At 39.9% G+C, this 27,982-nt stretch overlaps 4 protein-coding genes across 5 annotated transcripts in view; all 4 read right to left on the reverse strand.

Annotated features, from left to right (window-relative positions):
* Positions 1 to 1,811: 1,811 nt before the first annotated feature.
* Positions 1,812 to 2,616, reverse strand: sst7 (somatostatin family member 7). The gene is made up of 2 exons (XM_015967626.3): positions 2,369 to 2,616; positions 1,812 to 2,179 (listed from the first exon to the last, which is right to left on the reverse strand). The coding sequence occupies exons 1-2, from the start codon at positions 2,471 to 2,473 to the stop codon at positions 1,952 to 1,954; spliced, it is 333 nt and encodes a 110-aa protein (XP_015823112.1). The 5' UTR covers positions 2,474 to 2,616; the 3' UTR covers positions 1,812 to 1,951.
* A 3,933-nt stretch (positions 2,617 to 6,549) lies between these two features.
* srm (spermidine synthase) lies at positions 6,550 to 8,707 on the reverse strand. Its single transcript, XM_015967625.3, has 8 exons — positions 8,496 to 8,707; positions 8,151 to 8,271; positions 7,978 to 8,070; positions 7,559 to 7,712; positions 7,369 to 7,452; positions 7,076 to 7,221; positions 6,845 to 6,967; positions 6,550 to 6,737 (listed from the first exon to the last, which is right to left on the reverse strand). The coding sequence occupies exons 1-8, from the start codon at positions 8,624 to 8,626 to the stop codon at positions 6,720 to 6,722; spliced, it is 870 nt and encodes a 289-aa protein (XP_015823111.1). The 5' UTR covers positions 8,627 to 8,707; the 3' UTR covers positions 6,550 to 6,719.
* Positions 8,708 to 9,571: 864 nt separating this feature from the next.
* exosc10 (exosome component 10) lies at positions 9,572 to 20,529 on the reverse strand. Its single transcript, XM_015967624.3, has 25 exons — positions 20,324 to 20,529; positions 19,462 to 19,598; positions 19,150 to 19,273; positions 18,960 to 19,064; positions 18,675 to 18,834; positions 18,478 to 18,586; positions 18,320 to 18,395; positions 18,134 to 18,244; positions 17,876 to 18,019; positions 17,319 to 17,509; positions 17,050 to 17,206; positions 16,190 to 16,338; positions 16,004 to 16,054; positions 15,803 to 15,914; positions 15,676 to 15,723; positions 15,514 to 15,589; positions 14,843 to 14,934; positions 14,666 to 14,758; positions 14,516 to 14,584; positions 14,328 to 14,433; positions 14,187 to 14,260; positions 10,240 to 10,420; positions 10,093 to 10,157; positions 9,920 to 9,996; positions 9,572 to 9,824 (listed from the first exon to the last, which is right to left on the reverse strand). The coding sequence occupies exons 1-25, from the start codon at positions 20,447 to 20,449 to the stop codon at positions 9,794 to 9,796; spliced, it is 2,664 nt and encodes an 887-aa protein (XP_015823110.3). The 5' UTR covers positions 20,450 to 20,529; the 3' UTR covers positions 9,572 to 9,793.
* Positions 20,530 to 22,141: 1,612 nt separating this feature from the next.
* The window catches only part of cntn3a.2 (contactin 3a, tandem duplicate 2), a 61,028-nt gene continuing 55,187 nt past the window's right edge, over positions 22,142 to 27,982 (reverse strand). For both annotated transcript variants that reach the window (XM_015967622.3, XM_015967623.3), the window contains exon 23: positions 22,142 to 27,982. In XM_015967622.3, coding sequence (XP_015823108.3) covers positions 27,885 to 27,982 — 98 coding nt within the window. In that variant the 3' untranslated portion in view covers positions 22,142 to 27,884.

Below are 27,982 nucleotides of genomic sequence, written 5' to 3' on the forward strand. Positions count from 1 at the left end.
TTGAATTACACAGTTATGCCCTGAGTACTGCCTCTTCCTCCTCCTCATTCAGATCAAAAGAGAACCCAATGACATGCTTTGCTCGCAGCCATCAGCTTTGATGTTGTACCTCCACATGCTCATTTAGGCTCAAAGGCATAAAGTCAGGAGTGGACCGCTTCAGTACCGACTTCAGATTGTTTACAGTTTTGACTCGATATTTGGTGTCGAGGACAAAAAAAAACCTGGATTATTTGTCATTTTAATTTTTTCCTTAAACTATTTCTACTTTGATATAACACAGGGTTCTTTGTCTCTTACTTGCTCTGAAATCTATCATTTTGCTTTTTTCTTGTACATTTTTTATAAAGCCGTACACATGAATAAACGGAGCTTCGTGATGACCTGTAATTAGGCAGGCCCACAAGGGCCTTTGTCTGCTCAGCATCATTAAAAGAGCACCAGCTCCAAGTGGATGTGAGAACCATGTAATTATTATGGCCTTCAGTTTCACCGTACTATCACTTACCATCAAGTGGGATTTTTCAGAAGATGGTGTAAAAACACAAAGATTAGACCAATGACAAGGTGTTCTCATCAGCCTTTTTAGACACGAGCAACAACAACAATAGATGGAGATGTCATAAACATGAACTTTATAACAAAACCTGTAATTGAATCAGAGCCGTGCTCTCCAGAGCGTCACGACTGTGAATCATTAGCAGCTATTCTTCAGTACGGAGAGAAGAGGAGACTGGAATCAGGCTGAGAAGAGTTCTGTTTCCTCCGACTGTCTGGGGGTCTTTGTGAAGCTTGGAGACTCGTTCATGTTGGTTATTTGAGAATTAAATATTTCATGTATTTTACCATTAGATTGCAATAAATAAATAAAAGATTAATCTGAAAATGTTGCATTTATTGTTTTAATAAATTCTGCAAGGGCTCATTTTATATTGCCGTTAGTCTGCACACGACAACAAAAAATGACATTTCTATATATCTTTAAAAAGACTAAAGTGTTCTATTATCTAATTGATGCTTTTGGCTCACCTGCACAGTTAAAGCAAGAGGAACCTTTCATCAGACCACTCACTGACATGGATTTGGAGTGCAGGTTGGAAATCAGAGTTTAATTGTGCTCATGATAATGTCCTCCCACACTAAGAAATTAAAACACACACACACCAGAGTGGTGTGCGAGTGTGGTGGTATTTGCAGCAGGACTGGTTACGATCGAAGCAGCTATAGTAGCTAACTTATTTCTACCAACTTGGTCTTTTGTTCTTAAAATGTATTTATTTTTCTATTTTTAACCTAAATAATTTAAAGTCTACTCATGCCGTCACACATGCAGAGTTTAAAAAGACGATTTATTTAGACAGATATATTTCCACTCCTTCAGGAATGTGTAGTAAATCAGTGAAGTGTCTCCTTTTTTCTGTGACTTTGCATTAATAAGAATCACGTACAGGTAACTAACAAATCAGATGTGCATTTTATTTAAATTGTCATTGCTCATAATGTATTATAATGAAATATTAGGTATAAACTATATGAAAGATTTAAAAAATTCGATTAAATTAAAATGTTGGCATACGTTTTGAATCACCGTGATAATGTGGCACAAGAAACTCCTAAAAGTTTTCACAAATTTATTAAATCTAAGTAAAAAAATCCATAAAGCCATAGTTTTTGCATTTGATTTGTATTTATGTCGCAGAAGCAGGTGAAAAATGTGACTTTCTGTGTATCTGCAAAAGCAACCATGTTACATACCATAGCCGTGCTTTATTATAGTAGATCCTGAAAATAACTACAGGTACAATAAATACATAGATTTTTACATAAGTAGGTAATATTCAAAACCGTCTTAGTGAAATCCATCAATGCTGCACAGGTGAAGATGATTTGTACAGCTGAGATGTACTACAGTTCATGTGGAGCTGGACCGGAGCAGGGGAGGTGGGCGCTGTTAGCAGGAGGTGAAAGTTTTCCAGAAGAAGTTTTTACACGGGGCTTTGCGGTCACGCTGAGGTAACGCTAGCCTGTTGTAGACAGCCCTCTCCTCCAGACGAGACTCCAGAGGCTCCTCCAAGTCCACGCGTGCCTCTTCACCGGGCAGCATGTTGGTGTCCAGAGCTCCATCTAACAAGCCTGACACCAGCTTCAGGATCAGCTCTTTACGCTCTTTGCTCAGCTCCTGGAAAAATGATACGAGATGCATATAGCTGAACATTGCTGTCAAAAATAAACAAAAGTTGCACCTGACAATTTATTTGGTAAAGCCAAATTTACACAAATTTAATAAAAAATCTGAAGCTTAAACAAAATTTTAAATCAAAAACAGACACTATAAAGAAACGTGTATCTGTGAATCGAATATGCTCACCCTGCTTAAATGGATGGAGCTCCTGTCCTCCACAGGAAGCACGGCGGCTGCTCTCACACTGAACAGAACCCCCATGAGAGCTGCTAAACCCACCAGGAGCTGCATGCTGTGGCAGGAGTGAAGGACCAGATCAACGGGAGCAGAGCAAGGAGGTTCTCAAGGCTGAGTGTGTGTATGTGTATGTGTGTGAGTCCAGAGTAGTTGGTGGCAGCTGCTCATCAGATCTGCAAAGCAGATGTTTCTTCTGCTCTACCTCCAAAGTCCCTCACTCTTTTATACACCTCTCCCCATCTCTTTCTCTCTCTCTCACACACACACACACACACACACACACACACACACACACACACACACACACACACACACACACACACACACACACACACACACACACACACACACACACACACATTCACACACCGCCTGTCACTGACGTAGAGGGTGGTGGGTGTATAACAGAGGGGATGTGTGCATGCTGTTTGGGTAAGCATAAATGAGAAGGGGAGGCGAAGGGGTCAGGAGCTGCTTTTAAAAGTTAACCTTTTTGATGAAATGTGAGGTGGTTGCATGATTCATCAGAAGGAAACAACGTCACTGAGATGTAACCAGCTGTTAACGTCAACCTGTGAACTACTAGTTATGATAAATACACTTTAGAAACAGGTGCATGGCAGACATTTGTAAAGATCCAGATATACATTACGAACCTCCCCGATGAAGCGATACAGAAAAGTCTTGAAGAAACACACAAAGCGATCTTATGATTGACACTTAACATTTGATTCCTGCCAAAGGAACTTTAAGGTCCCCTTTGACACCTTGGGATTACAATTGAACTGTCTGACACCCCCTGAAGACCCGAGGACACGTCTTCAGTGCTCCTCAGAAACGGTGATCAGTCTGAAAACCACATCTGCATTAAACTATGTAAAAAAATTTCAGTTATTAATTTTATTTATATTGCATTTTAGTAAAAATAGATTTACACACAACTGTACTTTAATTGAAACATAAATGTAGGCATTTATGGATCATTTGTTATGCCCTTGCTCCAGCCAAGCCCCGTTTCCCTAGCAACCACTACCAGCTCACCATCATCCTCATCCAAACCACCTGTCTCACATTAACTCCTCATCAGCTCCACCTGCAACGCTCTCTATAAAACACCTGGACCAACACCAAGCCATCACCAGATTATTGAACGCCTAAAACCTTCCACCTTGCTTCACTCCTGTTTGGGTCCTGTTTGGGTCCTGTTTGGGTCCTGTTTGGGTCCTGTTTGGGTCCTGTTGCTCTGATTACAAGCCTGCCTGGTGTACAGACCTTGGATCTGCTTCTTGACATCGCCTCCTGTCTGCTCCCTGTCTGTGACTCTGCCTCTTAGTCTACCTGGTTTACTGAACGCTGACCTGTCTCTCGATTTTGCCTCTCGCCTTTCCCCTTGGATTTATTACGGATCTCTCTGGCTCTGACCCATGCCTCCTCACCACCCTGCCTCAGCCCCATCAGTCTCTGGTAACGCTACATCTCTGTAAATAAAAGACTTGAAGCGCTTACTGTATCTGGTTGTCCTCATGGGTCTCCAAGTCTGATAATGACATCATTAGGTTGCTTTGATTCAGTGTAAAATGCATCTTCATATGGAATTATATTTTTTCTGCTTAAATGGATAAAATATTGAAGAATGACAGAACACCTGGTTTTAGACTAGTCTCTCAGTAATAACATCCAAGTCACATTTGATATTTCTAGAAATAAACGTATTTAGAACAACTCATGCAAATATCACAGCTTGTCAAGTTAATTTCTTAAAATCTATTTTTCTTTGTCTTCATAATTAGTTGGAATCTAATCTTTAAGTTCTAATTAAGTGCATAGTCCAGACATTTTAAAGGTCTTGAAGAAATATGTTGCAAAATATTAGCCTGAAAGTCAAGTTCTAATAGAATGTTTTGCAGAAAAATACACTCGTCAAAGATTTTGCTCAAATGTGTCCAAATTTCACATCTTACCATGACTGATTCAGCTTTTATAGCATTTTTAAGATAAATCGAGTGTATCTGCAGAATTTTACTAGAAGAAAGTCATTTAAATGTTTGAATTGAGTAACCCTAATCTGATTATAGAAAATGTATTACAGCATAAAAGTGTAAAACAGATTGAGAATGTTCAACATAATTATTGCTGGAGTTATTTACAGGTTAGTGTTGACGTGTTCAGGTGTGTTTACAGCAGCTTTCTGCTGATGTGAAGATCGCCCAGAGCTCAACCCAGAGATTAGTCGACCGTTGAAATGGTTAGTTTTGGTAATTCAGTGGTTCTGATAAGTCACCGACTTGCTGCCGTAAGGATGAGACTTCAAACGGAGCCAGACGTCAGAAAGGTGACCGCCTCAGATGAATCTCTGTTTTATGCATGAACTGTCAGTCAGCAACAGAGAAGGGGCGGATGCATCCTTCAGTTAGGCTCCACTGAAGACATCTAAACTTGGAATTTTCTTAAATTAAAGCAGAATAAAGAAATCAACATCACATGAGAAAATAGTGAAAATCAGCAGAGAAACGTGAATTCCTGATTTCTTTTGAGCACCTGAGAGCTGGAGTATGGAAACCCGTTTAAGGCAGCGTGTTAATAAGAGGTTGGTCACATTTTAAGAGACAACCATTGAAGGATGGTGTGTTCCACTACAGTGATTGGAGTTGATGCAACTGAGCAGCAACAGTCGCCTCACACTGGAATAAAAACACAGACGGAACTATTTAATGCCGCCTGCAGGCTTTTTCAATTCTAGAATAAAAATGAATCTAAAAGAAGACTACTACAGCTACTGCAGATGGGTTTGACCAGAACAGTCAAGCATGCCACCTTGTGGTGGATGATTGTTCATGTCACCTCAGCCGACTACACAAAAATGTAGAAATGATCAGACGTTCTTTCCCCAAAATAAAATGTGCAAAAAGCACTAGAACCTAGAACGAAGGTAAATCATTAGGTGTTACAGAAAGGCTGTAAAGTTAAACTCTAGCATGGTACCTATAATAATTATTGACTTGTACTTTTATGCTGGAACAAAAAATATAAACACATTTGAGAAAATTTAAACTTACGTAATTAGCGTTATTTCTATTTTTAATACCACCATATAAGCTGCACCATAAATTACAATAAAAAAAAACATTGAGGCCAGTTTGAAGTCCTGAGTTTTTGTCCTCTATATCAACATTTAAGCTTTCATCCAATCAAAACATTTTATTTTTAATTTTAACTCAGGAAAATCAGACCAATCTGATTCCTTTCATAACAGACTGCCTTTTAAGGAGTTTAAATCTTGTATTTGCAGAGGCAGGAGCTGCAGATTATGGACACCAATACATCAGTCATTTAACACTCCCATAAAAAAAGAGAGCAAAAAACAAACAAATGCATTAAGTTTGTTACCAATTTTATTATAATTCATAGTTCTTATAAAAACAAGTTCATTGCTCAGGTATGACACCACAACTCCACAGAGACTGACTTAATGATTATGCAGTAAATGATTTTTTACATTGTCTCAACAACTGAAGCTATGCATTAAGATTTCCACCAGGAGAAACGATCAGCATTCTGCAGTGTGTTTGTTTACTAGTGCAGCTGTACTACCAGAAGCTAACTCTGCAGGCTAAAGTTGCATAAAGAATTCATCTTTAAAAGCCTTTCTTGCATTTCTAGTTGATTTACCCTCCAACAATAAAACAGCTTGTTTAGAATTGGTCACTGATAAACATCAGCTTTATGTTTCTTCCAAGTTAGTGACATTTTCTTAGCTCTTGAGATGCATGCAGGACTTGACCTGTTTGGTACATTAGAACAAAGCCAGAATATTTCAGCTCCATTTGAAACACAGTACTGAGATCAGGCACTAAGGGGATCGGATTTTACTGAACAAGAAGTAACCTGAATAACCAGTAATGAAGGATGGACACTGCATATTCTCAAAATGAACTAAAACATCAGAAATAGGCAGCAAAGCTTCACATGAACAGGATATTTATACATGTGGTGTAGATGCAGTTAATCAGAGAAAAGAACAATGTTTCAAAGTGAGGTCACGTTTTGTGGCAATGGTCTTGTCCCGGCCCATCATACCCACTGCTCCTCCCAGAATGTTGATCAGACTAGGCAAAAAGTACAAGTGAAAAAACACCAAGAAGACGTAAGACTGAAAGAAGGAAACACCGGCACAAGCTAATAACTCAGAAAGTTCCCATCAGCTGATTTCTTTTGGAGGATGCAGACTTTTGTCGAGAAGTACGTTTACATCTGTGGTGTTGACGAGCCGGGCAGAAGAGGTTACGTCGGTTTTAACTGGTCATGCTTCACTGAGCACCTGTTGATAATCAAAATGACAAGAAGGGGGGGGGGGGGGGGGAATCAAATAAAATTCTGAAGTGCATTCCAGTCAGTGATGCACAAAAACAGACGATTCCGACTTACTTTTCTCGCAAACTCTGGGAGGACGAACGATGCTTTGTGAATTTCTGGGTTGTAATACTTAAGGTTCATACTCTCCATCTCTTCCTTTGACAGAGCTTTCACTGGTTCCCTGAAGTTTGTCTCCTGACACAATAAAATTCAATGGAAATTGTAGGAGTTTTGTACATCTGTGGACTCCAACAGTGCTTAAATGTTAGCCAGGTGGTGACTGGATATGACGAGCACACTTACAGGATTTTTACTGCACAGCATAAATCCAATTTGGCCGCTGGGATAAGTAGGGATGGTGGTGTAAGCGTAGTCCACCACAGGGAACAGGGTTTTACAGAAGGTCTGCATCTCCTTTATCAGCTCCAGATGAAGCCACTGACACTCTCCTTTACAAGAGACACAAAACCAGATTTAAGACAATACACAGGAACTAAATATTACATTTTTGTGCTTTTATAAGTTGTGTAAACAGACTTCTGGCTTTGCCAGCCTCTTAAACTTGAATTCAAAACTCCTACTAAACATAAACCTACCCTGAGAGCAAAGAATGCCACCACTTCTCAATGCTGCCTTCATTAGCTTATAGTAAGACTCCTTAAACAGACTTTCAGCAGGTCCTGGAACAAAAAAAAAAAAAACAACAAAAAACGAGTTTAAACTGGTTAAGACTCTAAAACATGGAACAGGAAGGTAAAACCAATTCTAAAAGTGGCACTTACTCACCCACTGGGTCAGAGGAATCAGTTATAATGATGTCAAAAGCATCCTGGTTCTCCTTCATGAACTCAAAGCCATCACCAATATGGAGGGTGAGCTTGGGACTGAAAAATCCTTTGGCCATTTCCGGGAGATACTTCTTTGATGCATTTATGACATCCTAGACATAACACAGTGCCACTCACACACATTATGCAATTGCAGGACCATAATTATCTGTGACAAGAGACATTTTAATGATCAAATGGTTGTTTACAGTTAGTAATATTCTTTTCTGCTATGGATTTCTTGCACAAAAAGGTTTTATTTTCTAATCGCTGAATTATGAAGTAACTTCATGAATATGGTCCACCTGTATTGTGGTATGAGGTCAAAGAGAACCAGGCCAGGGTATTTTATTTTTTTGCTGATATAAATGATTTTACCTCATCGATCTCGCAGAGAACAACGGATTCCACCAGTGGATGCTTCACGACTTCCCTCAGCACACCACCATCTCCACCGCCAATAACCAGAACCTGTAAGAGGGGCAAACTGCATTTGTTATCCGCCCCACCGTGAAACACCCAGAATGAACCAACAATAAATGCAGACTCACCTTCTTGGGACAAGGATGACTGCACAGAGGAAGGCTGGCAATCATTTCCTGATAGGCGAACTCATCCCTTTCAGTGCACTGGATCACACCGTCCAGAACCAAGACGTTTCCATACGTTTTACTGGAGACAGTAATCACAACGTAAAAGACATCGCGACGTTTTGTGAACTCGAACGTTACTGTCAGAAGTATTTCATGCGTATACTTTAGAAATAACGTCCCATATAGGTCACTAGTCTCTGAATCTACACGCACCTTACTGGTTGAGGAAACGAGCTACACTCAGCAGCTGACTACTGCTAACAGCTAGCAATATTAGCCAGGTTACGAGGCTAAACCCCTCACCTCTTGAAAACCATTACATCTTGAAATTTGGATTTCTTTTGGTAGAGAACCTCTTCCACTTGGAGGCTCATCGCCTGCCCCGGCCACAACGCGCACGACTCGGTAAACCACCCATCTTTAATCTGGTCCATGACAGAGGACAGCAGACACAGCTAAAACAAACGTGCTCCCAGAGAGAAGCCGTTCTCTGAAAGCTAAACTTGCTGCCTCAGACCGCAGCCAATGAGACAGGCGTTTCCTTGCAAGAACCAATGAAAAATGACTTTACCGGATCGTTTATAGTTTGCTTGACGTCGCATTTGGCTCCGCCCCAATACTGCCCAGTGTGGCCCGCCACGTGAAGCTAACTGCCTTGTAATTGCGCATGTGCAGGAAATATTCCGCTTTCTAATTCAGGTTTTTGGTGTATAAATACTGTTTTGACTGTGTTTTTAACAAAATAAGAGACAGACTATTAGTGCAAGTTCCCAATGCTGCCAAAATGCCAGTTTTATTTGGAAAGAAAACAGGAAGTGCTTCTGCAAAGTGATTGAAACATACAAACATTACTTCTATAAGTGTTACTGCTCAAATTTTGTCTTGAATAACCATTTCATTCTCCTTTTCTCTCAAATTGTTTACTTGCCACTTGTTTCCTAAAAAAAACTACCTTTTTAACTTATTTTATTACCATTTAGTATTCTTTATACTCTATATAATTTTTCTACAAATTGAAACACCCATTTGAAACAATCTCAGACAGCATTCTAACAAATAATGATGGTATTCACAATAAACTGTTAAAACTTAGCCTAGAAATCTAAACAGTAGCCGAAGCAAAATGATTTTGTTCAGCATGTATATTCACATACAGGCCATTTACATGCATAGGATGGCTCACCAGGATAGTTGAAAGATTATAAGAAACAGCAGGAATAATTTAGCATTACAACGACCTCCTTGGGGCCCTCACTCCTCCTTTTGCTTTGACAGAATTTCTTTCCAACTCTTATCCAACATTGTTCAGTCTGACAATCCACAACACATGCTACAGATTCACCTGACACATCAGATCAGAAAATACTTACGGAGACGAGCTGAAATATTAAAACTATATTGTGAATGGAAACTAAAGAAATCCAAAAATTTTTTCCAAACGACTTTAATACGAGTTTATGCTTTCACATATTTACAGGGAAGTACAACAGGTGGAAAAAATACACTTACTCCCATTAAACCCTGAAATACTGGAATTCCCCTGCAAGATGGTTAAAAAAAAGTGGATTATTAAAAAGAAAAAAAAAGTAGCATTACAGGATTTATCTCTTGGGCCAGTTATGGCGAAATCCTCTGTAGGGAAGAAAAAACAAAATAATTAAAGTAAAACTACATCTGAATGTGCAGAAGAAAAAACAAAAAACAAAACCTGATCTGAATTTATTTACCTTTCTGATTTTCCAGCCAGGTATGATACACTTTTGTTTCCAGCTCCAGAGTTTTTCTTTTGTCCCTGATGAATTTTCTGTTTGGGAAGAATTTTTTTTAAATACATCAAACTTTTCTATTTGATTCTACAATTTTGTGCATTAAAACAAACAAACAAACCCCAAACCAGCACCTTTTTCTTAAAGTCTCTGGGCTGTCGGTTTGGATCAAACTGCGTGTTGTCCTTTGCTTTGGCACCTGTGAAAACATGAATCAACAGAACATAAATGAAAGGGAGGACATAGTTTGACCTTCAGAATAAAGGATCATGAATTCACACCATCAAAAACTTTAAGGTCCGACTGGCTGTAGTCAAAGGGCTTGAAGCTATCTTGGGAAGGTGCTTCCTTCTTCTGGGGCTTCTCTGCTGATTTCATCTGCTTCTTACTTGGATTGGGAGTTTCCTCTCCAGACTCTCGAGCAACTCTCACTCTTTTCTGTTCTCCATCCTTTACAGATTCCTGAGAAAAGAAAAAATAATGTCAAAAATGGCCAAATTCACAAGTTCATCAATGTAGACATTTTGTTACACCACCGACTGACTGGGTTTGCTAAAATAAATGTTCTATTTGAGCAGATGAGGAGGTGTTGGGAGGGAGAGAGAGGGCCGAAACAGGGGGTGTTTCTCAATGCCAAGGAACCTCGCCTTGATGTCTTGGCCCCGCCCCGGTTGCCCAGGAGATACGTCATCAGGAACCCCCAAGACGTGTTCCGATGTTCACGTTCTACTGAGGCGTCTGTTCTCTGTTAGCCGTTTAGCTAGCTGAGCAAGGATACATGGGAGGTGTCTCGTAGTCTAGCCTTGGTCAAAGATTTCCCAGAACACACCACGGTATTGTCTTATTTTTTTTAATACTTTTTATTTTAAGTTTGACATTGTACAACTTGGTTTAACAACCCTGACGTTGAGCAGGACAATCACAAAAACAAAAAAGAAACAAATAAATAAATTAGTTTAAAATAAATAAATAAATAAAATAAATACCACGGTATTTTCAAAAGGATGGCGGATCAGAAGCCAGCAGCTACTTCAGGGCAAATCTCAAGTTTAAATGTAAGTCAACTAATTGTAGCTATTGGGCCGATATTTGAAATGTTTTTTTTAAATCCAAAGAAGTTATCTACTAGGGTTGGGGGTAAACGATTATTTTTAAAACGATTATTCTGACGATTATTTTATCGAATAGTTGACTATTCTAATGACTATTTATACAATTAATCTAATGATTATTTTTCTATTGCACAGTTAATAAAAACCAAAAAATCTCTAATAAATTCCTCCAAAAAATTGATTAATTGTTACTGTAAGAGAATAAACACTACAGGCCTCCCATTTTGTATAACACTGCTTTTATTGTGTTGGTTGGTTATGTTCTGGTGACATGAAGAACTTGGGAGTGCAGGCTGCTGCCTGAGAGGTGGTTGGAGACGGAGTGTCTCCATGCTGCTTCGTCTTGGTCACTTATGTGTGTGAGGCGAGTGGTGTTACGACTCTTCCTGGGGAGTTTGGCTCGTGTGCAAAAAGGAAGGGACAATAATGTGGGATTTAAAAGTTAAAATGATGATCGGGTTTATTTACAACTACAAAAAAACAAATCTTTCCATCCACAGGTTGGGAGTAATAAAACTAATTCTGCCTGTGGGGAATTAAAACAAAAGTACAGATAACTAGGGATGTCCCGCTGGGCAAAGATTACAGGGTTTTGGACCAAAATAAGAATCTCCAAAGTTCCAAACTCTAAACTGGGTGGTTAAACCAACCTCAAGGTGATATTTTAAACCAAACCGAAAACCCAAAACACTCTAAATGTAATAAAAGGGAGATTTTATTACATTTAGACATTTATTAATTTGTACCACAAATTATTATTTTTTATATGTGTTCAACATGTTTAAATATCGCTTGTTTAATTAACCAACATTTCTAGTGTACAGCGCCTTGTTTGGTTGTAATGCCTTGTGAATGTGCTTTATAAATAAAATTGGATTGGATTGGATTGAAAAAAGATCAACTCTAAACCAAAACGTAACAGCTTATCCAAACGCAAGAAGCTGTTAGCGAAAATGCTAACAGTAGCTTTACCAACGTTAAGTTCAAGTTGCCAAGTTTAAATAAACCAAAAACACCCAGCAGCAAACAGACCAGCTCGGAGGAGAGACTGCTACCACCAAAACAGCTCTCCTAATGTCTGAAAGAAGCTCCTTTATGAAGGGAGAAACGCTCCCGGTGATTTTCTGCATCTGCTATAGAGACGGAGCAGCGCATTTGACCCCGGAAGTTGTTGTCCGTTGTCGGGAAACGAAGGCGGGCAAAACAGGAAAGGAACCTAGTAGCGGACGGACGTTGTTCCGGGTCTTCGGTATTTGGCTGAGATGTTAGTGAAGGCGGAGAAGAGGGCGAACTAGAGGAAAAACAGGCAGATTCCACCTCTATTTACAAACTCCTGGGGATGCAACAAGTGGGCGCGGTGCGTCGACTACCGGATCTGACGTCGACGAATTTTTAGAATCGAGCCGTCGACGTCATCGAAGCTTCGCTACAGCCCTATTATCTACGGTTGGTTAGTTGTTCAGTAGTTGCAGCTTCGGTGGCTAGCGGGTAGTAACTCGCTTCTGTGTTTAATTTAATAAACATATACACAATTTAAAAAGTAAAAGCTCGTTATATATTAATATTGAAACTGATACGTATAAAATATAACGTTATCTCCTGTGTTACGTGACGTTACGTGGAAGCCGCGGTCACGTGATGCAAGTCTGTTCCATTTAACCGTTTTCTTTGACCAAGGAAGGACAGTGTCGCCTTGACATTGAGAAACACCCAGGGAGTATGAGAGGACTCGTCAGCTCTCTGGGGGCCCCTGGTGCCCCCAAGCAATTGCTTGCCCAGCCAATCCGTGAGTGGCACCTCTGGCTGTTTGATATTGTTTAGTCTTCAATATTCAATGTACATTTTTAAAATGTTGTTGTGGTCGTTTGAGGGCAGCAGGTACGTCTCCACTATTAGAACAGTACATACGTCTCCACTTCAGCAACCTGACCAGAAGGACCATTTTCAGGAACCAATGGAGTACCTGAGCTGGGGCGGGTACTCAAAATAACCCCTCAGAATCACTGAGCGGGGCATTTGGTTAACTCACGCTGATTAGTTGTGACTGACATCAGCAGATCTTGGAATAATTATGTCTGCTTATTTTCTACATTTTATGCACCTTCTGAAAACACAACTTTCTTTAGCTTGAGTTTTAATAATTTGTTTAAAAAAACTTGAAATGTATGTATATATTTGATTCAAAACATAATAGGATATCAGTTTAAATTGATCTGATGTAATAATTCCCAATCATGCTAAATGCAGATGAACACAGGTGCTGGCACCTGATTGCAGCACCGCAAACCTTTTATCATATGGGTGTAATACGAGCTCCAGAAAAACTAACAGAATATTTATTTTAAACGTATAATTAGACACGAAACCTCGCTGCCAGAGGGCCGGCTGAAAGTGACAGTTGCTAATATCACAGCCAATAATTCTCTACACTTGTTACTTTCAAGTGTTTCTGCCAACATTTCTGACTGAGATGCATGCAGCCAGAGTGCCAAGTGCCAGGATGCTCTAAAGCAATCACCACACATGGAGTTGCACCGGTGCATGCCTCTGCTGCAAGCAGGAGGGTAAAACAGTAAAGTCAGTCAGAGGGCAGAGATCTTCCTTCTCACTCACCTTCTAGAAATCACCATGAATATAAACAATATGGAGGCGAGGGAGTCTATGAGTAGCCCAGCAGGTGCCAAGTATCACCTCCAGAGAAACTGATTAAACAGCAAGAGATCTTTGGAGGAGAGAGCAGCTTCTATTGTTTCTCCTCATCATGAAAGAAAAGTGTCTGATGAGAAGAGGACACGTCTCCAACGCCTCAGCCCCACGCTGTGCAGCCTTCTCCCCCAGGCACAAAATGTGGTAGATATGAATATTAAACATTGTTACGACAGCGCCGGAGCAGTGGCTGTATTTATGTGCAGCAACAGCAGCAGAGCCTTCGTAAAGCAGAGGGCGTCGCACAAGTTTAAACTATTAAACCGACGTCTTTATGACGCTGCAGCCGGCGCCGCGGCCACTTCCACACGGGCTGAATTTCTAAACAAATTTCTACTTCACCAGAAAGGACACGACTTTCATATCAAGTAAAAACAAACAGGAAATGAATGGGAGAGTAAATAACTCACTGCTGCTTGCTGCCGCACAGTTGGGACCTTCTGGAGGGACTCCTGGTAGCTCCGTTTAGCTTTAGCTCGCTGCTCTGTGGAAACAACAACAAATGATGTGACTCTGCTTTAAAAATTTAAAGGATAATTGAACCAAATTACCTGATGCTTTCTTTGCTTGTTGTTTTGCTTCCTCTCTGATTTTCTTCTTGGCCTCCAGCTCTTTCTGCTGCTGCTCAACACTCTGAAGTTTCCATCTCTTGCTAATCTGTTAAAATAAGAAAGAACATCCATGAACATCCAAACAGGAAAAAAAACCTAAGCACTAATCAACAGAGGGCTTCGATCACCTCAAATATTTTTGAGGATGGGTCAAACTTGGCGTTCTTGTTGACGTGGACATCAGCTGAAGGCAAATACTGGGATAGCAAGAGGAAGATACACGATTATTCAGTTAGTTAAATAAAAATGTGAATTAGGTTAAATGTTCCACCTCTAACCATTCTGAAAGGGTTTTCAAAAGACTCAATGATGCGTCTCGCTTTCATCTGAGCGACAGACATGGATCTTTGGTCATTAGGAGCTTCTGGTTCCTTCAGGAAGAAAAAAAAAACGCATTGTTATAAAAAACAAATAAACAAAAGCTGAATAAAATGCAGTAAAATAGGTAGAGCTACCTGGAACAGCGTTATTTTAGGTGGTGCCGACAGACGGATTGTTTCCTCATCAACATCCTCTGAGAACAGGACCCCCTTTTTAACAGATGATTCTGAAAAAAAAAAAACAAATAAATAAATAAATCTTTCCTGAAACACTTTTTCCAGGGTATCTGCAGGTTTAAGGGAGCCAAATTTAAGACTTTTTAAGACATTTTTAAGGCCACTTTGACCAAATTTAAGCTGTTTTTGAAATTAAATTTAAGCTATGATTTCCAGCTATTGCCTGGAACGTCGCGAACGTGGGATTAGCCATCCAGTTACCATTAAACTTGCACTTTCCCATGGCGCAGGCTCCCACTAGCTTAACCAGCTAATGTGCTCATCTAAAAATAGTCCCCTTTCACTGAATGTGTACGGTTCCGCTTATGCCAACATCGTACACAAAAAATGCTGAACACTAACTAGAAATTCACGAATTTTTTTTAGAAATAAAAGAATCTTGTTTATTGGGTCTTTGGTAATTTAAGACCTTTGTAAACTGTATTTAAGGATTATTTGTCATTTTTAAGGACTTTTAAGGCCTTAAATTTGGAAAAGCAAATTTAAGACTTTTTACGACTTTTTAAGGACCCGCGGATACCCTGTTTTTCACTGAAACTTAGAAAAAGCACAGTAACTGTCAAGCTCACCGTCAGCTGTAACTTGTGGCACTTCACCCTCAGAAACCTTGGACACATCATGTGGACCAAACAAAGAGACCTCTGGCTGCAACATAAAAAACAAAACATGAATTTTCCCCAAATGGTGGCTGTCTGTAGCTGCTGGTGTCGCCCATTCAGCCTTCAGCTAACCTTCCTAACGGGCGTGAGTCCTTTCTTCTTCTGAGCTGCAATCTCAGCCTGTGTGAAAAGTGACAAACGCATCAAACCATGACAGATTCAGGCACAGTGACAGCGCAGAGCATCGGTGGTTCCTCACCTTCAGCAGGGGCATTTCTCTGGCTTGTTGCACCAATGAATGCAGCTCGTTGACCTGCTGCCTCACCAGCGGTGGCACGGGGATACAGCAGGCGATGATGCCCTGAGGCTCTCTGAGGAGGCCCGACAAATAAAAACACAAAAGTTATTTATAATAAATTACCTTCTGCAGTGATTTTAACGTAAAATCTACTGGACTTACTTGGGTAATTCCTCTGATATTTTGATCATCATGTGGGTGGGCAAAACGTATCTGAACACAAATAAAATCACATTTAAACACCTTGGAGCAGAAGGAGCATTAATATTTGGTTCTTTGCCGACTGTGCACACACACTCCTAATATAAATAAGCCGCTATGATAGAACATCACTTCACAAAGCCTTACCCGGTGCTTTCATCTTCCTGCCTGGCCAGCTTGTCCCTCCAGGCAAACAGGAGTCTGAAGGCAGTGAGCTGCTGAGTGTTAAAGGACTTTTTCTGCTTCCTCTGCAGCTCTAAATAAGACTCCTCGGTGTAGATGGGCTTCAAATATTTCTGTTTAAAAAGGAGAGAGTCGGGTCACACAGGGGAAGGAGACACGTGACATGAGGTAAAAGAGAAAACTGTGGGCAGGTGATAAAAACGAGAACAACTTTGTGCAACAACCAGGACTAGAAAGAGACACCAGGGCGAGTTTTACATGCTACGTTTAGACAGACTGGTGTCGTATCTGTATCATCACAATCCCTGCTGCTGAATTTATGGGACATCCTTCCTGACACTCAAAACATTTATAACACACCAATCTGTGAAATCATGTTTAATATCATTTTAATGTAAACAGCCTGTAGCTGTAAAATACCAAACCCATTTAGAATTTAAAATCCCAGAATGCACTGGAACAAGCTTCCTTCTGCTGCTGCAGTCATAAACTAACAAAAAAAAAAAACAACTATGCTTGCCTTAGCATCTAAGTTATATTAATAAATAAAGCGATGCATATTTTCTTTATGAAGATTTTGACATAAAACATCTAGAAAATCGGGGGAATTCCTTTGCAAAAAAAGCAAAATTTGACCCTCGGCTTGGACAAAGTTCTTAGATTTAAAACACAACAAAATGTCACTCCACCCCTAGAGATAATGTCAATTAGAAAAATAATAAAAGCACACCAGAACAAACAGAAATGATGCAAAACAACATGGACTTTAGACAGAAGTCTCCAGACCGCTTGTGCATGTGAGAGTAAGAGACGTTTGAGCAAACCTTTAATGAAATGTCTCGGCTCTTGTTCCACACACACTGCAACAGTCCCGGCTGCCCGTGGTTGCTGTCTAAAAGCTGCGCTCTCACACAGTCGTAGATGTAAAGGAGGTAGTGGGTGTCTGACCGAGCGTACTGAATCATCTCCTCTGGCAAGGGGCTGCAAGGACAATTAATACAAATTTCTTTTTGAGTTTCAGCTTTCAAAAGATATTATTATAAACATTTTCTTGTTGATTAATGATTAAAAATGTGTCCAGTTAACAACACACCGGATCCTCCAGTCGGCCAGCTGGTAACGTTTGTCCGAGTCCACGTCGCAGAAGTGTTTCAGCAGGTGGTCGAGGGAGTGTCGGGCCAGGTTGAGAGCTCGACTCGCCTGATGTGTGTCAAACAGGTTGACGACGTACAAACCAAAGTCCCTCTGGAGCCACTCGATGTCTGAATCAGCGCCGTGGAACACCTGCAGAACAGAAAACCAACCCACACACGCTTTTATTAAAGCATCTCTGAACTAAAAAAGACAAATTAACTGGACACATATGCAACACTTTAATTTGAATAATTTAACAAATCTTTCAGCTGTTCCAAGCCCACACATCATATTTGTTCAGAGGTGTCCTGCAGAGTGTGAGTCACGCTGGTTCCCACGCACAAGACACCTGCCAACCTTATCAAACATGTTAATGAGACGGAAATCTGGCTTTTATCTTAACTGCTGAGGGAGAACTGCTCCCTAGGATGATGGAGACACGCTCTCCCTTCACAAGTCAGACTCAGCTCATCTCTTCAACATTAAATTAACTCATTTATAGAACAGTTTCATTACTTTGACGATACTCGGGTCGGTAAACGCCTCGTTCAGAATGTACAATTCACTGCGGAGCTCCAAAGTATCAATGATGAAGTCCTCCTCTCTGGTGGAGACCTGCATCAGACAGGTGAGGCCGAGGAAACTCCTGTAGGAATGATGCTGTCACAGAAAAAAAAGAAAATGTTTAACAGAAAAACAGCCTCCAAAGAGTTTAATGACTTCCTAAAGCTACTTTTATTTTAATTAGAACAGAAAGACACGAGACTTTAGTACCTCAAGATCCACAGCAAATTCAGACGACTTGCACAGCTTCTCATTGAGAGTCACTAGATCCTCCAGCGAGTCGACGAAGGTTAGGTTTGTCTCAGCCAACGGTTTGTACATCTAGAAGGAACAGAAACAGATGAGACACACACCGGCACAAGATGATTTTGTTGGGTTACTACAGGTTAATATTACTTGAGGCTCTGGCTTGGACAGCAAGCTTTCTGGTACTATGAGATGGTCCAGTTCATACTGGTACGGGTGTGCAAACCTACATAAAATAAAAAATAAACTCTACTTAGAGAAATGAAAACATGAAACACGGTGTTGACACAACCAGGGACAAGTCTCACATGTCTTCAACATGTTCCTGCGTCCTCTGCTGGTGGATAAAGTCAGCCAGGGCAGCTGGGACGTCAAGGTCCTCCGGCCTCTCTTTACGAATTTGTTTGTTGGTAAAATCTACAGTTTGAGAAAAGAAAATAAATAACTCAGATACGCTGACGAGTTGAAATGGCAAATCAAAACATGTGCCAAAGGTGCTTCTTACAGGAGGGAAGAGCCTTTAATGAATTGGGCTTGATGAAGATCTTTGGAACAAAAGGTGTGTTGCTGTTGTCGACCTTTTCTTTGAATTTCAGCTGAGGCCTTGCAATGTTCTTGGCATGGAGCAGTCGGAATGTCTCAGAACGACTGCCAGAGCTGGAACCCTGTAAAAAAAAAAACACACGCACACACACTCTGCTTATTATGATATAAGAATTTATAGATAAGCAAGAAGGTAGTTCAAAACAGAAAAACTGTGATAACAGGAAGAACTGTTTATTTCACCTACCTTACGATTCCAACTAGAAACAACAATTTTCGGAGGCTGAAACCCAACAGGCATGACAGGCTTCTGGCTCCGATTAACCCCATCAGCTTCATCAAGAAGAATGCCCTAAAAACCAGACAGCAGAACCTGGTTGGTCTGCAAAGGTCTTTGCATTCATTAAGTAATTTAGAGCCAAAGGTGCAGGTCATACCGCTCTTTCAAGGATAACATCATTCGAGTCCACAACCAAGTCAAACCTCTCCTCTATTCCTGTGAGTTTGTCCCGGTCTTTTATGTGAGATCTGCAGCCATGGTTCTGCATTATCTGGCTCATGCTAAAAGACAGTTAAACAGATTAAAACCTTGTTTTACTCCCTCAGAACTCAGAATACTCAGTTCAGGTTTAAACTTGAGCTTGCTTCTGAAAAACTGGTCAGTGACAAAAAGAATAAAATAATTGTTAATTATGTGTTGGTTACATGCTGATTGATCATTGACATGTGCCAATAGAAACTACACTTACCAGTGCAAAAGCTTATCTCCTTGACTTTCACAGAACTCCTGGAATCCCGGGAAGCTCCGATAGAAATCATACTCATCTCCAGACTGAGGTAAGCCAGCTGAAGCTTTGGTGGCCGATAACACTGCACCCAAACCATACTGTAAAGAGACCAGGTTCAGTTGTTACTATTACTAAAGGATAATAACAATGCAATAATATTTAAAATCTCATTGGTTTGATTTAAATGTGATGTTGATTTGCCTAAAAGCTTGGCTGTTGGAAAATGCAGCTTTTCATTCTTTCTGATGGGGCCAAATGTAACTTTGACCAAACAGAAAAAATATATGAAGAACTAATCTAAACAGAAAAAAATCTAAACATTTGTCTTAATTTAATGGTGATTTTTGTGTGCCCCAACTCTAGCAACTTTTAAATCAAAATTAAATATTTCATGCGCTCCTTATTTATTTAAATGCCTCGTTGTATGAAATGCATTACACAAATAAAGCTGCCATGCCTTCATAGTTTATTTTACTAAATTATATTTGACAATAAAAAGGTTATTTAAGCTTAAATACTGCAGACCCCGAATCTAGTGGAATAAAAGCTTGTAGCAACATATTTTGCTCTAATCATCAGCTTATATCTACTGCTGATTTGGATCCCTAAATGAAAAAGCTGTCAAAAGCTAGTTGGCAAAAAGCTTCGTTACACACAACCACACCGTTGCACCTTTAATTTATGAATAGTGTTAAGTCATTGTCTCTGCTTTGCTTGACTTCAACTCCCAATGATGATCCTGCTAACTGGCCAACCAGCTCACCCACGTTGGACTGTTAGCATAAGCTAAAAACTGGCTAGCTAGCTAGTTTTGTTTACTTACTTTAACGAAGGTGTCCGCGTCTTTGAAACCAGGACATAACTCATCTTTCACTTCTTCAGTAGTGTCCAAATTACCTCCCTGACAGCTGCTGTCCGTGGCATCATTACTCTTTGAAGAATTCATCATCTAAATTTGAGTTGTGTACATGAGTGCCTGACGGAAACAGCGCCACCTTTACCTTCAGTGTTAATGGTAGAGCAGTAGGGTCACAGCGCCCCCTTTCGGCATGGAGTGGACAGTGTCAACATTACACAGGAGTGAATACTCATAAAATATTTTAAAATTGATTTAGTTGCTCTCTGATTTGAAACTACACTCAAAAATGTAAACATAATAAACGAAACACATAAATAATGTACAATAGTGTACAAAATACTGTTGAAAAGCTTGAAGTTATTAAATATAGCAACATTTTTACAAGTGTTTGTACATATAAATTAATTTTCTACATGATAAAGAAAAGACAAAAACTGAATCTGAATCAACAAATAGATAAAATAATTGTTGGTTTAAATGATATAAATCTGGAATATTTGCTGTGTATTGTTGTAATGCTGGCTACTCTCACTACAAATCTGAAAGGATGTTGGTCACAAATCCCGCAGGACTGTGCTCTGGTCAGCAGAGCATCCATCCAATGCAGTGAGACTGCAGACGCTGCAAGATTTCTTCTCTTATCGCCCCATTTGATCCAGTTTAGACAGAAAGATGCACCAGGACTCTGGTACCATGAGGGGGCAGTGTTTACATTTGTAAAGTGTGCAAACCACTCCTCAGCATCTGCAGCACATGAAAAAGGAAAATGCACCAGTCATGTCTCCACCAATATTTGTTTAAGAGACGTCTATATTATATTTGAATCGAAAGCTTATTATTTTTGCAGAGTTTGACCAAGGATGAAGGTATCCTAACTGTAAATGTATTCATTCCCCTCAGTGTTTGTTGCCAAAACAAATTAGAAAAACCGGGTGTTGCTGTGATCCAGTGGTCAATACATGAGAAGAGCCAAAGTATTGACACGCCAGCTCATTATAAATGATCTGTGGTGTGTGGGGAGAAACCTCTCTTTTCTTCACTTCCCATTCAAATCGATTTCTTCACGAGGCCCTCTCCTTCTTATTATCTTAAAAGCATCTCCGCAACACTGACTGGATCAATATTTCACAGCATCTTTCCATGTCATTCTGTTGTTTCAGCGGAGAGTAACCAAACTTCGGCACACACGTGCACTAATAATTCAAAGAAATGAATCAGCATCTGTTGGAAAGTCGCTGCACAAAACCAGCAACTTGATGTGTTCGTTTCTAAAGATATTGAGTGTTATATTACTTTGAAACCATTGAGTTATCACTGATAACAGTCTTTATAATGACGTATTAATCCAGATTTAATAAACTTTGTCATATTATTAATCTATGTTATTGTTGCATTTCACCCCAATTTATGTGCTTTAAAAATATGATGCATTTTCTAGCTTTGATAGCGCTCCAAGGCTCTACTCCAGTGGGGTGTCCAGATCTTTTAAAATGGGGTGGCCCAGGTGAGGCACAATTTTGCGCATGGGTAGCACCAATGGTTATGCTTTTTTTGTTTTACCCCCAAGCCTTTTGTGGACAATGAAAAGCCTATTTAAAGGTAAATTAGTGTGGTGGCACCTGGGGTGGCCAATCAGATTCCAAGGGTGGCATGTGCTACCCCAGGCCACTCCCTGGACACGCCCCTGCTCTACTCAAGTCTCTCCCCGTGCAGTACAGACACTAAAACTGCTGATGCTGAAGGTGACAGCAAAATAAATAAATAAATAAATCCAGGAGAAAATTCTCAGTGAACTGTTTTTATTAACTCCTTCATTTAAAAAACACCAAAATGCACCAAACAATGTCATACATGCACATCTTCAGCATTTCAAGATCAGCTGATGACTTTTCAATGTGAAAACATTAATGACACGATCTCATAGAGATCACCTGGACACTGAAATACTGAGGAGTCACAATAGAAAGGTCAAGCGTTGTCACCCAAAACACAAACTAGTACATTTTTCTTTCAATTTAATTTAATTACAAATTTAGCACGAAATGCTGCCATCTCTGAAAATGGTAAAGCTGTATAAAAAGACAAAGGTAGAGAGAGCTATTGTGCATCGGTTATTTCACCAAACCGGTGTGTGTGTGTGTGTGTGTGTGTGTGTGTGTGTGTGTGTGTGTGTGTGTGTGTGTGTGGTAGCAGCTGTTAGCAAAAGAGTCTGTAGTCATTTATTTTTCAAAGTTTGACTATTACAATTGGAAATAGGGGTTTAGCGTAATACATACAGTATGTATTATATACTGTATGAAGGCAAGAGAGATTTCAAGACTGGCTTTAGCAGTAGCAAAAAGTGGCTTTAATCACTACTTTTAAACAACACTTGACCTTTGTGCAGAATATTTTTCAGTAAAAAAACAAAAAAAAAAAAAAAACAAATAACAGGTAAGATCCATATCAAACATTAAAAAATGTTAAATCAAATGATCTCCACAGTACTGGTACATTACAAAACAGAGAGGCTGACAATGTTTCAATGCAACCAAAGATACAAATGCAACCTTTTTTCAGTTCGTTTGATTCTAAACAACAGCTGCAAAAGATGGAGTTTTCTGTTTAAGAAAGACAAAACATACGTAAACTGTCCACATATAAAAGAAAAAAAGTAACACTTTATAATAATGATCCCTTTATTAACGTTACTTAGTGCATTATTAAGCATTAATAAACAAAGGATCCCTTTATTAAAATTTCAGATACTGTTAACTATTAAATGTCTTTAAGGTTAGTACAAAGGGCCGGGTGGGGAGGTGTCTACTTACTAAAGCATTACTTAATATTAACATTAAGTAGTTGCTAATACTTTATTTAGTAGTTTATTAAAGTTTAAAGTGACAATGTGTATTTTTATGATTCATCTCTGGAAACATCCATCGAAATCCTGTTGAAAATGAACAAAATGATGCCCAGTCGTTGAAAACTATTGGTGGCTTTGTAAAATTTAACCATAAAAATCAGGTCTGATGTACATGGGGCGCGGGTCTAGCATCTTTGGGGGACAACACATTAGACGTCATGTTTCCTTCTGGCCAGCTCAGGATCCTGCGCCTGTTGATGACATCACACTAGATGATTGGCTGGACCCTGCAAACAGTTAACGTCGCATGGACGTGCAGATCATGTCTATACTGAGTCTGTCGGTCCAGACCCCGTCTGTAGGACGTCCAAACTAGGTCTTTGCACAGTGGGGATGTATGATTTACTGTCATTTCTTCACCACGTTCGAAAACGAATCATGTAATTTATTAACAAAACTGCTAAACTCTTTCCAAAATTTATGTGAAAGAACAGAATCAAAAGAGAGTTGCAATAGATCTTGGCCGAGTGATATTGCCGTAGTAAGATGATGTCATCGGCAGGCGCAGGACTCCGAGCAGATCTGGAAACTACAACCCCAGAAAACTAGCATCAGCATTGCATCCGTTCGAGGGAATTAACTGAAGGACCACCAAAGTGAGAGGAGTCATGCCGAGGTTGCATGCTTTCTGCTCCACAGGTAACAACATTTACCGTAATGTTTTTATAAACTAGCAACAGTCACAGCGATATGTAAAACTACCCTGAAATGTATGTACTGCCCCCTAATGGCAGGGAACTACACACTGCTACTTTAATAATTCACCAAGTAACGTTAATAAAGGGACCCATCAAAAAAATAAATGGCAGGTTTCAGGTTAAAACGCTCATCAGATGTAGAGAAAACTTTTGCTTTTCATCTTTACACTTTAGACAAGTTATTTTCCAGCAAGACGAACCTGATGCAGCCTTGAATTCAGCAGATTTTCCCCTCAGTTTTCCCTTCTGCTCTGGCAGCCTAAGATTATTTAACAGAAAAATAGACACTCTGAGTCCTGACTAGGTCAAAGTCATTTTTCCTACCTCCGACGCTGACCTTGCATTATTCTACTTGAATGTCCGCAATGCTTCAGTTATTCAGGGCAGACAACGATGGTTAAGAGCAAAGAAAACGAGTTTAAACCATTTTTCTTTCAGTAGCAGAACGGTCCTCTTGAAATCACTTGCCCATGACACTAGGCTAAAAGTAATAACCATACACAGCCCTGCTCACACACACACACACACACACACACACACACACACACACACACACACACACACACACACACACACACACACACTGAAGCCATCTTGACAAAAATGTTCTGATTTAGTCTTCCCTAAATCCTGATATATTAGTCTTGTGCGGGTGTCATTAGTACCATTACTCGCGTGCCCTTCCCCTCCGAACCCCCCTCAGGCCTGCTCTAATTTATTAAGATGTTTGAATGTCTGCTATATCGTGGTCCACATCAGGCTTTCCATTCATCACGTCAGACCATTAAATAGCCCATTGTGTTCTGTGCTAATACCTCTCTGATCTATTAACTCCTGTCACGTTGGAGCCGCTGAACGATGGAGTGAAGCACGTCTGAATACCTGAGCAACGGCGTTTCACTCAAACACATAAACAAAGGCAACACACACCACACACGTTAAAAAAAGGGCCGAAAAACACAAACGACAACAAAGGACATATTCACAAAGTATTAAAACACAGCTAGAGTTAGCCAAACGATGTCAAAGCTGGTGGCTAGATTTCGGTTAACAGACTGGCACAATTGGCAGCACTTGAAAAATGCCCGTCCTGACTACAATGGCTGATGAGGCATATCGACTGGCACTGACTGAGCCTCGCCCAGATGGATGAGGAAAAGGATTGAAACTAATACTTCCCCCCCACTATTGATAATCAAGTCCTATAAATCACACAGGCTGTAAAATCTCATAGTTTTTCCAAGAACTCAAGGTGATATTTTTCTGATTGCTTTGTGTTTTTGGTCCGATCAATATAACAGCAGCCTTCAATGATTCAACATTTTATCACATGGAGGCAGAACATTCGGGACTCTAACATGTCATCAGGTGTCCCTTCGTTTCAGATTTTTTTTTTCGAAGGACTAAAGCAAAGGTTTTAGCTTTTACCTCTAAACCTGTAGCTGGGAATGACGCCGCCACAAAGTAGAGGTGTATAATCGACATTTATGCACAAGTAATTTAAACATCAGCAAGGAATAAACTGTAATAATTCTTCCGATATGACAATAACAGAACATTTCTTTCACAAAAGGCATTTGCAAGGTCGTGCTTAGCTGCAAATGCAAGGATGTGTTACAAAACAAATGAGATGGAGGTCCAAACCCAGCTTACTTTCTCACCTCCTCATGCCTGGCGTGTGGTGCGAAGTGAGTGTGAAGTGGATGTGAGGTGAACGCCGGATTATCGGTTTCGGTGAGAGCGATCATTAGACTACACAAAAAGAGAGATGAGCTGCTGGGTCTGAAAAGTCACACTAGTGTGGAAGTGCAACTGTTAAAGCACTTTTTAGGCTTCCAATTGGAATATATCATCAGTTCCAAAATAGTAATGATTATGTATCCAAACCTCCAATTAAGCTGAATTAAAACTGAATTAGAGGGTATGTAACAGTGTAGACGTTAAAACTCTCCAGAGCGGGAACGTCAAAGCTGCTGAAACAGAAATAAAGCATCACAAACGCAACATCCACTTCATTCCTACTATGTGGCCACTTTAGTCTGGTTTACCCTTGCTTGAAAATGTAACTCGTGAAATTTTTATGGTAAGTAAAAACACTGTGAAGGGAGCTAAGAGGAGGAATGTTTTAACGAGCAGAAGAAGTGACGGTTAGGTGATGGTGGCGCACCCCAAAAATCGAAAAACACCTTTCCCTCCAGTTTACTTTAACTTGTTTCTGAGTCACAGTATAGTTTGTTTTTTAATTAACTGAGTTAAGCGACCTTTTTGGAGGCCTCGCACACCTAGCCAACTAGATCTTTGTGAACTCTCATCCATTCTTTGTGAAAAGGGTCATATTTGCACCTCAGGAACCTGTTCTGAGGCTGCTCAGCGTGTATCCGCTACAAGAACGGAGCTAAAGCACATTACCCGGGTAAAAATTAACCCCGAATAGGGAGGTAGCACTTTAGAAATCCTCTTAAAATTTCAGGACGGTGGTGAAGCACTCCCCTTTCGTTAGATACGGGCATGCTCACTGGATGGCAACACAAAACCGCAGTTTGTCGCATATATTACACTTTATATATGACAAGCTTTCATGGGGCAATTGAGGTAACTCCAAATAAAATTAATGTCGCAGCGGTGAACATGTTCTTGTTGCAATTAAGCCACAAAGTGCTTAAAATTTGAGTTTCTTATTTCAATTTAAGCCTTCTTTAATCATCCTGGTGTACATTTTTATCCACACTTTTATTTTGAAAAATTAGCATCATTCCCAAAATATGAAGCTATCATGAAAGCCTTTCTAAAGCCCTTCTTTCTTGCTCTTAGATGTAAGCTTTCGAAGGCTTCCTTGTTAAATGTCATTCTTGCTGCTCACCTGCTGCTTCGCACCGAAAGCTGCAGGAGTTTCAACATAAAGAAGCTATTGAACGTTTTGTGATATGACGTCTAACAGAAAATAAAGCATCCAAGTCACTCAGTGCCCTTCTGGTTGTTATTTTAAGGGTTTAGATAAGTTAGTTTTAGAATTTGATGGACACAAACATTTTGACGCCCACCTTGGAGGGAGAATTAAATTCTCACATGTAGAATCAGTTTAAAGTTTATAAATATCTTCTTGTTTTTTGGCATTCTTCAGGTGGCGAATATTTTTGTGCAAGTGTTAGAACAAGAAAAACACGTTGGCACTTGTACGCCTCAGCCTCTAAGCTCCGAGTTGTTTGCTTGCAAAAGCAGAGTCCAGTCTGTCAAACATCTGGCCACTAAAATAACTAATTGGTGGTGTGAAAACATCTGGGAGACTTCGTTTAAACACCCAGCTTTCCAAAAGCAAACCGTATCATGGAAATCATTGATGCTCTGAGGTGTTTTAGGACTTGATGGAGAAAATAAAGATGAAATGGCTGCAGGTTGATCCGTGACATTGTCAATTGCCAGCGTCTATAAGTGAGGCCGTTACAAGAATCTCCAAAGGCACGGGCATGGGTGATCAGACAAGTTAAAACTTTCTGATTCAGGTATGAAAACAGTTGAATATTTAAAAACAAATCATCTGTGAGGTGCACAGAGTCCTTAAATTGCAGTAAAATGATGGTGAAGAAGAAAAGTATGTTGCTATCTTTGATAGAACAAGAAGGCTGAAACTACTTTGGCACATGAATGGAAGTAAGGCATCTGTATCATTCTAGAGGGATAAAAAGGAGCTGAAATGGACTTTTTTCTTCCTCATCTGGCAAAAAATGTCAGACCCACATTTAAAAAAATAAAATGCAAACACCTAATGTTAAGCAACGGCACGCTCTACTCCTGCGCTGCCTCGCACTTTTTAATTAACTTTCATCTCAAGAAAAAAAAAAGAAAAGAAACATGGCCATTTTCATAAACTATATATTAAAAATATACCAGTAAATTTCAGAAAACAGGAGAGAGTAAAGTCGTGTCACAACGTTGACCTGAATGTTGATATTGCAATGGTGAGGAGCAAGGAGAGTGGTGAAACGTCCACACTCCAGGCTTTGGAGCCACGGGCACTCATAC

Source organism: Nothobranchius furzeri, chromosome 15, assembly GCF_043380555.1.
Source record: "Nothobranchius furzeri strain GRZ-AD chromosome 15, NfurGRZ-RIMD1, whole genome shotgun sequence".
Taxonomy (NCBI): Eukaryota; Metazoa; Chordata; class Actinopteri; order Cyprinodontiformes; family Nothobranchiidae; genus Nothobranchius; species Nothobranchius furzeri.